The sequence below is a fragment of the Psammomys obesus genome, unplaced genomic scaffold (assembly GCF_907164565.1).
Source record: "Psammomys obesus unplaced genomic scaffold, mPsaObe1.curated_primary_1811, whole genome shotgun sequence".
NCBI lineage: Eukaryota > Metazoa > Chordata > Mammalia > Rodentia > Muridae > Psammomys > Psammomys obesus.
This window is the reverse complement of record NW_026585797.1, coordinates 32233898-32249888: the sequence shown is the minus strand read 5'-3', so window position 1 is coordinate 32249888 and position 15991 is coordinate 32233898. Positions and strand designations below refer to the sequence as shown.

Below are 15991 nucleotides of genomic sequence, written 5' to 3'. Positions count from 1 at the left end.
ATCATAACATCCCATGGCTTGATGTCTTACTCTTCAGTATTAGGTATATCCAGATTATTATTTTGACAGTTCCGGAACATATCAAATATACCTATACCAACTAAATTTCTTTCCAGGCACTGTTCATCCCACTGCATGGTAACCTACCCCACTACCTTCTGTGCCTCTGCAGTTTCACTATATTTGAATCTTATCCAATATAACCAAACAATGTTACCTATTGATGGCTGGCTTATTTTACTATACTTATTTTATTATAAAATATTCTCCAGGTTTATTCATGCATGTGTCAGAATTTCCTTCATTTTTAAGACCCAATAATAGTAGATTCTATGTATGTACTATCATTGTGTATCTATTCATCCATTTGTGGGCACCTTATTGGTTCCAAATTTTGACTATTGTAAATAACACTGTTATAAGCAGGGTCCAGGAACACCATGACTCTTGGGAGTGGGTATCCTAATGGGTATTAGGTGCTATGATCTCTTGTGTTTTAATTCTTTACTGCTGCCTCTTTCTGTTCACACAATCTCCTATGGCCTTCTTTTATATAATCTCTCTTAGTTTTAAAAATTATAAATTATAATAAAATAAAGACTCTCTGTCTATATACATCCTAAACTTATATAAATAATTCTCAACTGAAGATGATTTTTACCTCCAGAAGAAATTGACAAATGGCCTGTCATTTGCTTTGGGAGAGAAGCTGCACTATTATCATCTAGGAGGCTGAGGCCAGAGGCACTGATTATAAGAACCACATATCATGAAGTGCACAAGGCACAACACACAGAACAGCTTCTGTTCCCCAAATGCTTTTATGCCAAGGTTGAAAACACATGGCTTGGAAGGACTGAGAAAACTGGAGTGGATTCATGTTTCAAGAAGTCTTCACCAAAACTGGTAAAAAAAAAAAAAAAAAGACCTTGAATGAGGTATTAAGAAAGAAAAATATAAGTCAGAGGAGTGAACAGGGACTATAGATCAAAGTATATAAAAAAATTACAGCACAATTCAGAACAGTGACGAAAATAAACATCTATAATAATACTCGACAAGTCTTGAAAAGCCTTGAGTCCCAGAAAACTAGAGTGAATGTGAATATAAGAGAAAGAGTTAACATCTAGGTTTAGAAACTACTACCTTTTCAGAATAGAATATTAGTGGCCAAAGAGAAGGCAGAGGCAATAAAGGTGTTTTGCAGGACAGGCCTGATGACTAAGTCTGATGCCTGGAACCAACACAAAGGTAGAACAGAGCCACAAAGTTGTCCTCTGACTTCTATACACACATCACACATGCATACAATAAATAAAAAATAAGTTTAAAAACAGAACACTAAGTTACCATGTAGGATTACTACAAAGGTAATCACATACTGAACAAAAGAGAGTTCTCTTTACTCTTACATGAACAGCTTTAGAATATCTTAGGAACAGCAATTGAGTATGCGATTTCCAGGTAGCTAACCCTAACACATGCTGCAAGCATTGCAGAGCCGCACGCCTGACGACTTTACCTGGAGGCTCTGACTCTGTACATCATCTAGAGTTGGAAGATCTGCCAGGTACTTTTCCAAGGTCTCAATTCTTCTTTGCTTTTCTTTGTTTTGCTCAGATTCCTTCTGGCATTTCTTTTTCAGGCTGCTGATGTATCTATCTCTGGTTTTCAGCTAAAGGAAAACATGAATCCTCAGTTTTGAGTTACTAAAAATTACAAAATTAATGTTTCATTCTTGGGTATCACTGAATTTATCAATGAGTCTCAGGTTACAGTAAAGATCATCAACTGAATTAAGATCTGCCTTACTCCATTCTAAGATTATTTTTCTTCTCCTCAAAACTTTTATGTATCTGAAATAAAGAATATGGAGGATATTTGTTTGCTTTTATAAATTATGTCATTTTAAAAAGTATACCAAGCCAGGTGGCAGTAATGATATAATTTCTATTACTTATATATATACAGATTAGGGTGAGGGTATTTATATCTTTATTACTTAAATAATATTATGTTCATTTTGAAACTGCCCTGAGTTTAAATTATGTTAAAATATATAATTACAAATCTGTATCTTAAAAAAAAAAAAAAAACAAACAAATCTGTATCTTAAAAGGTTATTAGGTACCCAAAAGGCATAGAAACAAAGCTACAAATATTTTTTTAATCCTCAAAGCAAATATTCATCTCTAAAGGACAGATCCTAATTTCTAATTTTTCAAAACTATATCAAAATACTTTTTATGAACTGAGAAAAGAAGATGCTGTTACTAAAACTTGCAAAGCCAGAACAACTTTCCAAATATTTAGGAACAGATAAGGGCATAGTGAACCAACTTACATACTTTAAGCAAGGATATTTTTACCATATATCATAAATGAGTTTGTACAACATTTTCTTTCTGGAGGTCACTCTGGGGTTCTGATACTATACAATGTTAACACTGCTGTGGCACAAGAGTAAAACAGGCCCAGGAAGCCCCAGGTCTGCACAGTGTTAACTTCAGATTTCATATTCTCATTTGACTCTACTGACTTTAAACTGCACATCTTCCATTCACAAAATGTTCGCAAATAAGACCAATTAAAAAACAACCCAGTCAATAAACACGCTAATGAAATGAGTGGACTATTTTCAAAAGACGAAGTAGAAAGATGAAGTATTATCCATTTGGATAATAAATATATGAAAATAAAAGGTTCAGTACACTTAACACATAAGGGAAATGCAAATTAAAACTGCACTGAGAGTAGATCTAACCCTGCTCAGAAAACAAATGGAGAAACGATGATGAGGATATGGGAAAAAAGATGGCAATGTAAATTAGCCCAGACATTATGAAATCAGTACAGCAGTTATTCATAAAACTAAAAATGAAATTTTAATACAACCCGCCCTATGTTGCTCCTAGGCATACACCTGAAGGACTCTAAGTCAACTCACCACAGAGACACCTGCGAGTTCACGTTTATTACAGCATTATTCACAACAGACGACCTACAGAATCATCTTAGGTGTCTATCAGCAGATGAATGGATGGAGACAATGTGTTTTAATACATACATATCACACACGTCTCTCTCTCTCTATCTTTCTCTTGCACACGTGTGCATTTGTGTGTGTATGTGTGTGTGTAATAAAGTTTAATTCAGCCATAATGAATGGGGTCATGAGAACAAAAATAGATGCAAATGGAGATCATCCCATTAAGTAAAATAAGCCAGATGCATAAAGACAAATACTGAATATTTTCTCATTTGTGGATCACAGATCTTTTATAGATATATAAAACAGTATATGACATAAAATCTACATATTCAGAATAACGGCTTCAACTTAATAACTTGAGGCAACATCCTTCTGAAAAGATAAGCTTCACTTCATTTTTTACTTCATACTTAATTGTTAATAAGATCAAGAAACAAGGAATTAAAATAAGAAAGAGTCACTGGTATAGGCATTTGGCTTTACAAAGTTTCAATGCTAGTTAGAAAGGCACAACAGAGACTTAGATCTGTGCCAACAGCACAAATTTCTTGAAAGTTGGTGCATATAGAACTAATTGCTATAATATAAAAATGTATGACCTAACAGAACATCTGTAACAGGAAAAATGATAAACAAGCATTCTTTCTGAAGAAAGCAGTTGATCCACCCCAAATTTATAAAAAAGACCTACCTTTTCCTCCAATTTCTTCTTCTCTTCACTAAATTGGTTTATTCTTTGCTTGAGAAACTCATTGAGCTGTAAAACTTCTTTCTCAGTAGATGCTAGCTTCTGTTCAAGTTCTTCTTGTTGGGGATGGGACAATGACTGCTCTGAAAATGGAGTCTGGACTGAACTGCTCTCATATTGTGGCTATTGGGGAAAAAAACAACAGGAGTTAAAGTCTTCAGAAGCTTACTTGTCTTGAACAAAAAACAAAATGGGAAGGGGTTACAGTGCAATAAATACCTATGAGCTTTAGAAACATTAAATCCTGGCTAGCTCTTCTGCTTCCTAGATACAGACTATGATTAGAGTAAGTCAGAATCACTAAGTCTTGGTTTACTCATCTATAAAGGAGAAATAATAAAGCCATTTTGCACTGTTTACTGAACAATAAACGTATGTAATCTGGCACACAGCAAAAATTCAATGAGCAGCAGCTAGTAGTTGGTTTAAAAGTATACTTAAAAATGCAAATAATGCATTACATACTTTCATCCTATACAAGTAAAACTTTTAAGGAAGTAATTAAACACGAATGTAACAGCATGGTCTGGTGCTTTGTGTTTGATTGTTAATTAATTTCCTCCCCAAGGTTTGCTTGCTGTCTTTTATGAGCAGACGTCTACTCACATACCCCAAAAAGATGTATGTAACCTTGCCTAAAAACAAACAAACAAACAAAACCACAAAACAAAACAAAACAAAAAAAAGCTGACACACCTGATCAGGGCAAATGGGGTAGGCGTGGCTAAGGTTCCTGGGCTTTGAGGAGAGGAGAGGATCTTAGGGAAAAACAGTTCAGGAAGTACACAGCCATGGGTTAGCATGGGAGAAGCACATGGCCGGCATGGATGGAGGAATTGGCCCAGATGAAGAACAAGCAAGCATTTATGGAATTATGGCTGGGATGTAGCCTGGGATGAGGCTGGAAGGTAAAGATAAATTAGAGGGTTAATATTTGCCCTGCCCCAGGTGATATAAGGCTGTTCTAATATCCATCAGGTGTCTGAGTCTTTTATTGGTTATAATGAATTAGATAATACTGCCATAATAATTATAGGCTAATATTATTAGCCTGACACCTTTAAATTAACTGTAACATACAAACAAAAAGTGGTGTGTGATGGTAAATTCCTATAATTCTAGCATTGGAAAATAAGAAAAGAGGGTTGGGAGAGCAAGTCCAGAATAAGTTACACAGTTAAGACCCTGTCTCAGAAAAAAAAAAAAAAAAAAAAAAAAGCATGAAAATTTTCTTCATAAGTAATCATTTCAACTATTTAAATTCAATAATAATTAATAGACTGTCTAAAATCATGCCCGGCACCATACAAGTGCTCAAAAATAATTAGAAAGGTTTGCTGAAAGTTCTTCTATAGGAAAAAAACAATCCTCCTTGGGTTAAAATCTGGAAGGGATGGACAGAAAAATACATACATTTCTTTAGATAAATCACACTGCAAGTATTATATTAACAGAGAATTTCTGCTGCTATTTATTCAAGATAAATTTACAAAGTATACCCCTATTGGTCAAAATTGTAAAGCTAATTTTAAAAAGGTTACTCTAAGGTCCAAAACACACAATTAAAACTAAAATGCTAAGATGGTAGCAGATGCAGTAGAGAAAGGTGGTATGGAAGTGACTCTGAACAAGGTCTTAAGGCACTAGTGCTTTGTCAAAAGGTAGGCATTCGTTTCAATTTGTCACATGCAGGAATAGTTCAATGTTTCAGATTCTGGCACTAGCCTTTATAAATTCAAATTTAAAAGGAGAAGACCTTAGATAACTATAGCACAGAAACAATATAATGAGGTGGGCAAATAAAGGTCACATTAAGTACAAAGTATAGGGGAAGATGGAAATGAAGGCAATATTGGAAAAGATAAAATAAATGAGCTTTGGTGGAGTAGTGGCTTTTGAAACATTTCTTTAAAAATAGGTAAATTTAGAAAAGATCCCTGTGCCCAGATTTTTTGGTTCTGTTGTTTGGAACTCCTGTCCCTTCCAGGTCTTTCTATCTCCCCCTTCTTTCAAGGGATTGCCTGCACTCTGCCCAAAGTTTGGCTATGAGTCTCAGCATATGCTTTGATACCCTGCTGGGTAGAGTCTTTCAGAGGCCCTCTGTGGTAGGCTCCTGTCCTGTTCCTGTTTTCTATCTATCCAGTTTGCCTTTCTGAATGAGGATTGATCATCTTACCCAGGGACCTCCTTCTTGATTAGCTTCTTCACATGTACAGATTTTAGTATGTTTATCCTATATTATATGTCTAATATCCACTTATAACTGAGTATATACCATGTGTGTCTTTCTGTTTCTGAGATACATCACTAAGGATGATCTTTTCTAGATCCTACCATTTGCCTGCAAATTTCATGATTTCCTTGTTTTTAATTGCTGAGTAGTATTCCATTGTGCAAATGTACCACAATTTTTGTATCCATTCCTCAGTTGAGGGACATATGGGTTGTTTCCAGATTCTAGCTATTATGAATAAAGCTGCTACAAACAAGGTTGAGCAAATATCCTTGTTGTATACTTGAGTATATTTTGTATATATGCCTGGAGTGGTATAGCTAAATCTTGATATAGAATTATTCCTATTTTCTGAGAAAGCAGCAGCTTGATTTCCAAAGTGGTTGTACAAGTTTACATTCCCACTAGCAATGGAGGAGGGTTCCCCTTTCTCCACATTCTCTCCAGCATGTGTTGTCACTTGAGTTTTTGATCTTAGCCATTCTGCTGGAGATAACCTAGAACTTCTGCACAGATATAACCCATGGCAGTTTAATCTCCAAGTGTGTTCCTTAGTAAGAGAAACATTGCTATCTCTGACATGAACTCAGTGGCTGGCTCTTTTATCATCTACCTCTGAGAGGGAAGCAGCCTTACCAGGCCCCAGAGGAAGACAATGCAGCCAGTCCTGATGAGACCTGATAGGCTAGGGACCTCCACTATCAGTTGACTGGGGGAAGGGCATGGGAAGGCAGGATTGGGAGGGGCCGAGGGAGGGGACTATAGCTGGGATACAAAGTGAATAAATTGTAATAAGATAGATAGATAGATAGATAGATAGATAGATAGATAGATAGATAGATAGGAAAAATTCCTATATGTCTGAACATACATACATACACAAATAGGTGAATTGATGCTTTTGTCAACATGATACAAGCCTAGACATATCTGGGAAGAGGGAATCTTAATTGAGAAAATGATGCCATAAAGTTAGCCTGTACACAAGCCTGGGTATTGTCTTGAATAATGATTGACTCGGAGGGCTCAGCTCATTGTGAGCATTGGCATTAATGTGCAGGTGGTTCTGGGGTATATAAGTAACTTACTTGTGGTCTGAGTTAAACTAGAAATCAAACACACACACACACACACACACACACACACACACACACACACACACAAAGGAGACATTCCAAGATAAAACACTGCTAAATAATATATGGCCTAAGGAGGAACACTCAAGAGAAATTTAAAAAGTCTCAGCTAAAATAGTACTGAAAATTTGTTAGATCTAAGTAAAGTAATTCTTAGAGGAAATTTATACCACTGAATAAAAATAGAAAGATCAAAAATTAATCATCTAAATTTCTAATTCTAGTAGGCTAGAAATATTGAAAATTAAATCCAAAATAAAAACAAAAACTAAAGCAATAAAATTAGAAATAAGAGATACATGCAGAAAATTCAGCAAAGCAAAAATTGAGCATTTTTACAAGAGCAATAAAAACCAAAAGGTAGGCTAGGAGAAGAAAATGAAATTGCTAATGTCAGAAATAAAAGAAGGACCATAACTTCAAATCCCATAGAACTCCTCTACACCCAGAAAATGTTATTATAAACTCAAATGGAACACCAAAACCCACATGCCAAAAAAAAAAAAAAACAAACCTGGACCCCTTTAATGTATTATTTAAGAAGTTTATTAAATAAGTAACTAATAACACCCTAAGACAGAAACCATCAGGCCCTAAACCAACCCTTAAACAGACCACACACACACACACACACACACACACACACACACACACACAATATATATATATATATATATATATATATATATATATATATATATATATATATATATATATATATATATATTTACTATAAAATTTTCAAAAAGGAACAAAAGAAAGAAAAGTAGTAGAGAATCTAGACCATGTGAACCAGAGTAATGACCCTAGGTCTTACAGTCCCAAAAAGAAATCACTGATAAACTGACTTAGAGAGCCATCTACTGGTCTCACTCTGTTTAGATACCTTAAAAACAACAACAGAAAAAAAAAAAAAAAAAAAAAAAGGGAAAAAATGCTTTTGATAACACAACAATTATAAAATTCCAGAATAACATTTATTCAGGATGAAGTTATACGGAAATACTGAATGGTTCTACTAAAAATAGTGTTTTCAAACCAAATTACACTTGGTTACTTACCACAAGAATACTATTTTTACAAATTGCACTACCCCATAGGGACCTGCTGTTTCATAACTGAAGCCAAAGTAGGCTACACAGCTACAGAGTAATGAAGTATTATGATATACGTGGGATCAAAGTAAAAAAAGAAAAGAGCAAGCTAGATCACTACGTTAAATGCCCCTAACTTTCTTAAGTCTTACATATGCTTGGTTTTTAGTGTTTCCTGATTTCAACGTCCAATTACTTTAATTTTTAGAAATAATACATTTGAGGATACAATAAAAAAATGACTTCAAATGAGTTTTTAACACCTATGTATAAAAACCTTAAAAGAGTGACAAAAATAATTCTACAAACAGAAGCATGTATTTCTAGGAAAACTTATTCACTTTTTAATCCCAATAAAAAGACTAACAGTATTTTCTTTTAGAAATAAATACACAATTACAAAATGTATATAGAAAAAATATGTAGGTGAGTTTTAAGAAAAAAAAAAACTATGAAAAGGAAAGAAATAATTGAAGGAAGTGGCCACATGACCCTATGACTGCATCCCCACTGGACTGGACAGGCAAACTAGGCTTCTTCACAATTCTATTCTCAGGTCACAGTCCTTATCCAGTCATGTGGAGCCCATCCCCACTGTGCACATCGGCATCACAGCTCCTGCATGTATGGCTCAAGGAACATTGCAGAAGGAGGCAGAAGATTCTAAGAGCCAGAAAACCAGGAAATTGGCTATGGAACAGTCTGTATAAACAACACCCAAACAAAAGCAGTATCAATAGGCCTATTAATATCAAAGAAGAAAATTTTCATGGGGTTACACCCATAGACAAGAAACTACTGGCAACTACTGCCTGCTGGGAGAAGGATAATTAGCCTCTTGCAGGGATGAGCACCCTATTGATTGTCTAATGAAGAGTGGTAAGCCTTGAAACCATATACACACAACAAAAACAGACTCGACAGGTTTTATTCATATATATTTGTGCATACACATACATACGTATTCATGTAACAAATATACCCAAAGCAGTGGGAAGAAATTCCATTTTGCCATTCTATGCGGCTATCAAATTTAAAGTGGAGGACATGGAAAAGTTTGTGAGAGGGCAGCTAGGAGGAATAGAGGGAAAAGGGGAAATCACTTGATGCAATTCATTTCAATTAAAAACTTTTCAAAAAAGAAAACATATATTAGGTAGGAATATATACACATGTTCTATTTTAAGAACTATGAATTCTGAACTATCTTTTTTTTTAACCTCAAGAGTTTAATACTGGGGATGTTAAACAGGATCACCTATAAAAGATGAAACTCATTTGTAAAATACTCAGTAGAATTAGAAAAACCTCATAGTAAAAAAAAAGAAAAAGAAATAAAAGACACAGGATTTACAAGCAGAAACTATTCTATCAGAGCGAGCACTGGTATCTTTGTGTGTGTATGATTGCTTTGTCTGCATGTATTACAGCGCACCACATGCAGACAATGCCCACAGGAGCCTGAAGTGACAGCTGTGAGCCACCAATGAGTGCTTGGAACTGAACCTGGGTCCTGTGCAAGGGCACCAAGTGTTCTTAGATGGCTCAATGGTTAAGAGCACTGTCTGCTCTTCCAAAGGACCTGGGTTCAATTCCCAGCACCCACATGGCAGCTCATAGCTGTCTGTAACCCCAATTCCAAGGGATCTGACACCATCACACTAATGCACATAAAATAAGATTAAATAAGTAGTTTTCCTACAGCTAAATAATGAACGTGCCACAAAAGAAATCAGAAATATAAAGCCCAACCAAACAAAAATCCCTAGGAATAAACTTAAACAGGGAGATGAAAGCATCTTTCATCTTTCAATTAAAACTTTCAAACACAGAAGAAAGAAATTGAACAATTTCTTTCAAAAGAAATTAGCACATTGATAGAAACCCCCCACCATCCATCCCATGGTAACAGACTGACAGAATTAAAACTGCAGAAATGGATAAATTATTATTAAAAAAAAAATCCTACAATTCTTCATAGAAAAAGAAAGGAAGGAAGGAAGGAAGGAAGGAAGGAAGGAAGGAAGGAAGGAAGGAAGGAAGGGAGGAAAGAAAAAGAAAGAAAGAAAGAAAGAAAGAAAGAAAGAAAGAAAGAAAGAAAGAGAAAAGAAACATGAAAGCAACAAAAATTCTGAATAGCAAAAGTAATCCTAAGGAGAAAGAGCAATAACGCCATAACAGCTAACCTTAAATTATACTACATATCCATAGTAACAAATTTACCATGATATTGGCTCAAAGAAATGCATAAAAGATAAAACGCTGGTACCACAGATAACACCACACAGATACAGCCACCCAATTTTTGACAAGGGTACAAAAACATATTGGAGGAAAGAGTCTTCACCAAAATGGTCCTAAAAAACTAGATATTTACTTACAGAAAACTGACAAAAGGTACATACCTCTCACTTTAAACATAAGTAAGTTAAAATATACATTCAAAGCCTTAATGTCAGACCTGAAACTATGAAAATCTTAAAGAAAAACACCACCAAACATATAAAGATGGGCTGGTGAGAGAGCTCAGCAGGAAAGGGTGTTTACTGCCAAACCTTAAGACCTGATTTTGAGTCCTGAATGAAAAAAAAAAAAATTAAAAAATTAAAAAAAAAAATAACCAGCTCCTACAGCTTGTCCTCTGACCACATCCTCAGAATGGCACATACTCAAAAGGACATACACATATGCACATACATAATTAATAAATGTTAAAAAAAAAATACCAAAAATATAGACACACGCAAGGGCTTCTGGAAAAATATCCCATAGCTCAGGAAGCAACTGAAGGAACTGACATATGGAACTATGAAATCAAATTTTCAACAGTGAAGAGACAGTCTACAAAATGGGAGAAAGTCTTTGGCAACTATATATTCAACATTGGATTAACACATAGGATCTAAAAGGAACTAAATGAAAAGTCAAAACAAACAACAGAAATCCCACCAAAATATCCAATCAATAAATGATCAATTTTCAAAAGAAAAAAATACAATAGTTAATAAATATTTAAAGAAACGATCAACACCTTAGCCATGGAGAAATGCTTACCACAAAATTTTACCTCTAATCAGAATGTATGTTTTTTTGTTTTTTGTTTTTTCTTAAGCCAGGAAAGCCAGGGAAAAGGAGCCATTAAGCACAGTGGTAGGAATGTAAACAGGTGCAGCTGCTATGAAAACAGTTTGGAGGATCTTCAAAAGAGTAAACAGTGCTGACACATGATCCAGCACGACCATCCCTAGCAGGAAGGAAGCTAAGCATACCAGAGACACTCCCACCCATGCTTACTGCTGCACGACTTGCAACAGACAAAATATGGAGCCTAGATGCCAATAGATGAATAAAGGAAATGTATGACACAGGATGAAGTTTCGATCATCTCTAAAGAAAAATGAAACTGTTATTTGCAAGAAAATGGATGAAATGGAGATCATCATGTTAAGAAAAATAAGCCATATGTAGAATATACATTTAAACATATACATATGCATATATATAACAGAAATTTCATTTCTCAGAGCTTTAATTTACAAAGATGTGAGGAGCAAAAAAATATCTATAAAAAATATATTTATAATATACCCAAATAGCAAACAACCTTAATTTTCATGAGTAAGAGATGGTTGAATAAATTATGATTTCTATAAAATAGAAACTAAATGTAAATGTAGGAAACAAAACAATGCATATTCTTAGGGATTTTTTATAAATGTAGAGAACTCAAACAGAATAAAAGATTTTATCTGTTTATGATATGTTTATGATATGGATGGAAGCTTACTCAGCATGCTGTGGGAAAGGGATGTGAAAGGACAAAGGGAAAAAGTAGTTGGGCACCTTTCTCAGGCAAGCATGAATTATGCAAACTCACTGTCATTTCAAAACACTGATTTAAGGCGTTCTAATAAGATAAATAAACCTAATGATATAAATAAATCTAAGTACAGATTTATTAATCAACGACAAAGTCTTACCTGTAAACTACTCATATAAGAGTCTTCACAATTTACATAATGTCCTAGCATGGCATGCTGTGCCCGCAGTTCATTATCCCTTATCCTTTCATGTAGGTGGTTAATTTGTTGCTTCTGCCTGTAGAACATAAAGGAAAGTCACATTATGAAGAATAAACTGTTCTAAGAAATAGTGAAGAGAAATTTTAGTATGCTAATTCTTTTACAAAAATGTGTAAAAGTGTTGTCTCATTTCAACCACTGGGAGAAATTATTAAACACTTTTCTTATGTAAAAAAACAAAACAAAACAAAACCATGAGGTTGGAGAGATGGTTGGTATAAAAGTATTTGACACCTAAGCTTGAAGAGCAGCTTCAAATCCCTAGAATGCAAGTGTGGTAGCTGCCTATAGTATTCAGTATGCAGAGACAAAGGATCCCCAGAGCAAGATGGCTAGCTGCTCTAGCTGGAATTGGAAACCCTTGTTTCAGCTAGAGATCCTGCCCCAATAAATACAGGGGAGAAGGTTCTGGGAAGACATCTAAGATCAACTTTAGGTCTACACACACATATAAATATATCCAAGCATATGTACACACATATGCACCTACACCTGTAAGTACATATGAATGTACTACACATGCCTACACACACAGAGATACACACAAAAACAAGAATGGAAGATGTTATCTACAACATAATATTGATATATGTAATATATGTATATAAACAAATGGAAGTCTATGTATTAATGTCTAAACTACATATTTAAAACTCCTCACTAGAAACTATTCAGAGGACATTTAATAGGAAAAATACCTTTTTCACAAAAATTAACAGATATATTTTTTGGCTTTTTAAATTGTTTTCTTAGAAATTATACATTTACATATTGTAATTCTTTTCCTGCCCTAAATCTCCAAGTTAGGCAAATTTTTTTTTTTTCCTGTTAACATAGTTGGAATAACTGTCTGAGATGGATGTGGCCTGGCTCTCATCTGTAGCTGGTGTCTGAACCAAAGGAAAGATTGCTGGGGACCATGTGTTTGATTCAGTAGAATTCTAATGGTAGCTCATCAATGTTAGTATTGATTTGTAGAACCGACCAGCTGACATTATCCAAGTGGGTAAGAGGAACAGGGACTATTTCTGACATGAACTCAATGGCTGGCTCTTTGACCACCCCCAACCCCCGCCTGAGGGAGGAGCAGCCCTGCTAAGCCACAGAGGAAGACACTGCAGCCAGTCCTGAAGATACCTGATAACCTAGGGTCAGATGGAAGGGGAGGAGGACCTCCCTCCCCTATCAGTGGACTTGGAAAGGGGTAGGGAGATGATGAGCAAGGGAGACTGGGATTGAGAGGGAATGAGGGAGTGGGATACAGCTGGGATACAAAGTTAATAAACTGTAACTAATATTAAAAAAATAAAATCTTAATTAAAAAAAGAACTGACCAGCTGAAAGTGAAACAATATATTTAAAAATACTGATTCAATAATTCTATATGCATTAATATAAACAACTACAATAAAAAATAAACTATCAAAAGTGTATTTAAATGTTCAAATTTAACTGATAACTATGATGTAAAATAACCACCATTCCTCACTACAGTGTCCATCTCAAAGAAAAGTATACTTACTGTAAGTTACCATTAATACCACTTTTACTATTGATTCTTTCCTCTTTGGTTAGCATAAAAGTAAAGTTTCATTATGGCATCACCATACATGTGTCACATTTTGCTCGCATGTTCTCTTTCCTAACATTTTTCCCCCAGGTCTTCTGAATACTTATATCTAGCTCCTTTCCTTCCCTCCTTAAGCTTTCTTATCACATGTATTCCATTATTCCGCCCTCATTTAAGATCTCTTCCTTCTCATGATCCTATTCCCAGTTTCATCACACACTCACACACTCACACACACACACACACACACACAGAGAGAGAGAGAGAGAGAGAGAGAGGGAGGGAGGGACAGATGGTGGGAGGGAGGAAGATAAAATTTTAAATTTAGATTCCACACATAAGAGAGTCCATCCATTTTTCTGAGTATGTCATGGTTGGGGCTGCATAAAATTCCATTGTGTATAACATCACATATTTATCATCCATCTTTTTACAGAATCTAGGCTGGTTACAAGTCTGGGTTATTGTGAATAGTTCAACAATAAACACGAATGTACAAGTATCTCTGTGGCATGTTGACTTAAGAGATCTTCAAGTATATACCAAAATGATATGGATGAATCACATGGATTTCAGTTCTTTAAAGAACCTCCCAGATAAAAAATAAAAATAAAAAAAAGAACCTCCCAGATGTTCATCAACGGAGGAATGGATACAGAAATTGTGGTATTTTTACACAATGGAATACTACTCAGCAGTCAAAAACAAGGAAATCATGAAATTTGCAGGCAAATGGTGGGATCTAGAAAAGATCATTCTGAGTGAAGTATCCAAAAAGGAGAAAGACAAACATGGTATATACTCACTTATATAGACCTACAAGATATGATAAGCATGGTGAAATCTATACACCTAAAGAAGATAAACAAGAAAGCAGACACAGGCGAAGATGATCAATCCTCACTTAGAAGGACAAATGGAATGTGCATTGGACGAATGACAGGAATCTACCGCAGAAGGCATCTGAAAGACTCTACCTAGCAGTGTTTCAAAACAGATACTAAGACTCATAACCAAACCTTCAGCAGAAGGGGATTTAGTATGACGTGGAAAGGATAGGAGCTCCACAAGGACCAAATATATCTGGGTACAGGGGTCTTTTCTGAGACTGACACTCAACCAAGGACCATGTATGGATATAACTTAGAACCTTTGCTCAGATGAAGCCCGTGGTAGCTCAGTAACCAATTGGTTTCCCATAGTAAGGGAAACAGGGAATATTTCTGACAGGAACTCAATGGCAGGCTCTTTGACCTCCCCACCCCCCAAGGGAGGAGCAGTCCGCTAGGCCACAGAGGAGGACTCTGCAAGCCAGTCCTGAAGATACCTGATAAAACATGGTCAGATGAAAGGGGAGGAGGTCCTCCCCAATCAGTGGACTTGGAAAGGGGCAGGGAGAAGCTGAGGGAGGGAGGGTGGGATTGGGAGGGAATAAGGGAGCGGGATACAGCTGGGATACAGAGTTAATAAAATTTAACTAATAATTAAAAAAATTAAATTAAATTAAAAAAAAAAAAGAACCTCTACGGGACCCTACAGTGGCTGTGCCATTCTCTATTCCTACCAGGGTGAATAAGAACTGATTTCTTCCCATACCCTCACCACTATTTGTTGCCACATGATCTCTTGAAAACAAGCATTCTGGCTAGAGTCAGATGGAATACAAAAGCAGTTCAAAATTACATTTTTCAAAATTTTCCAAGTATTTACTGGCTATTTGTGTTCCTCCTTCAGAAGTAGTCTATTCAGTTCATTAGGCCATTTACTAACTGGATGACTTAATTTTGTGATGTTAATTTTTACAATACTCTATATATCCAAATTATTAAACTCACATAAAATAAAGTTGACAAAGTTTTTTTTTTTTTTTTCATTCTGTGGGCTGTCTATTCACTCTGCAGATTATGTCTATTCCCATGCTGACTTTTTAATTCTTTGTCAACTATTGAGCCACCTCAGCCAGTGAAACTGCCTCCAGCCATCTCAGAGCACTTCTCATAAACTAAAGCAAGTAATATAAGAGGTAGTGTTTATAGCTACCTTAAGCAAATACAAGCACAAGAAAGGAATATACCTAGTGTTATGTATTATAAGTATTATCTTTGATCATGTGGAAGAGCCAAGAATATTCTTGTC

The 15991-nt window shown here is 35.4% G+C and overlaps 1 protein-coding gene across 1 annotated transcript in view; it reads right to left on the bottom strand.

The window, feature by feature from the left end:
• Positions 1-15991, bottom strand: part of Cep85l (centrosomal protein 85 like) — a 99237-nt gene that overhangs the window by 17708 nt on the left and 65538 nt on the right. The window contains exons 5-7 of the mRNA XM_055599369.1: positions 12184-12301; positions 3684-3863; positions 1523-1675 (exon numbers count right to left, since the gene is read on the bottom strand). Of these exons, the coding sequence (XP_055455344.1) occupies positions 1523-1675; positions 3684-3863; positions 12184-12301 (451 nt within the window). The remainder of the gene's footprint in view (positions 1-1522; positions 1676-3683; positions 3864-12183; positions 12302-15991) is intronic.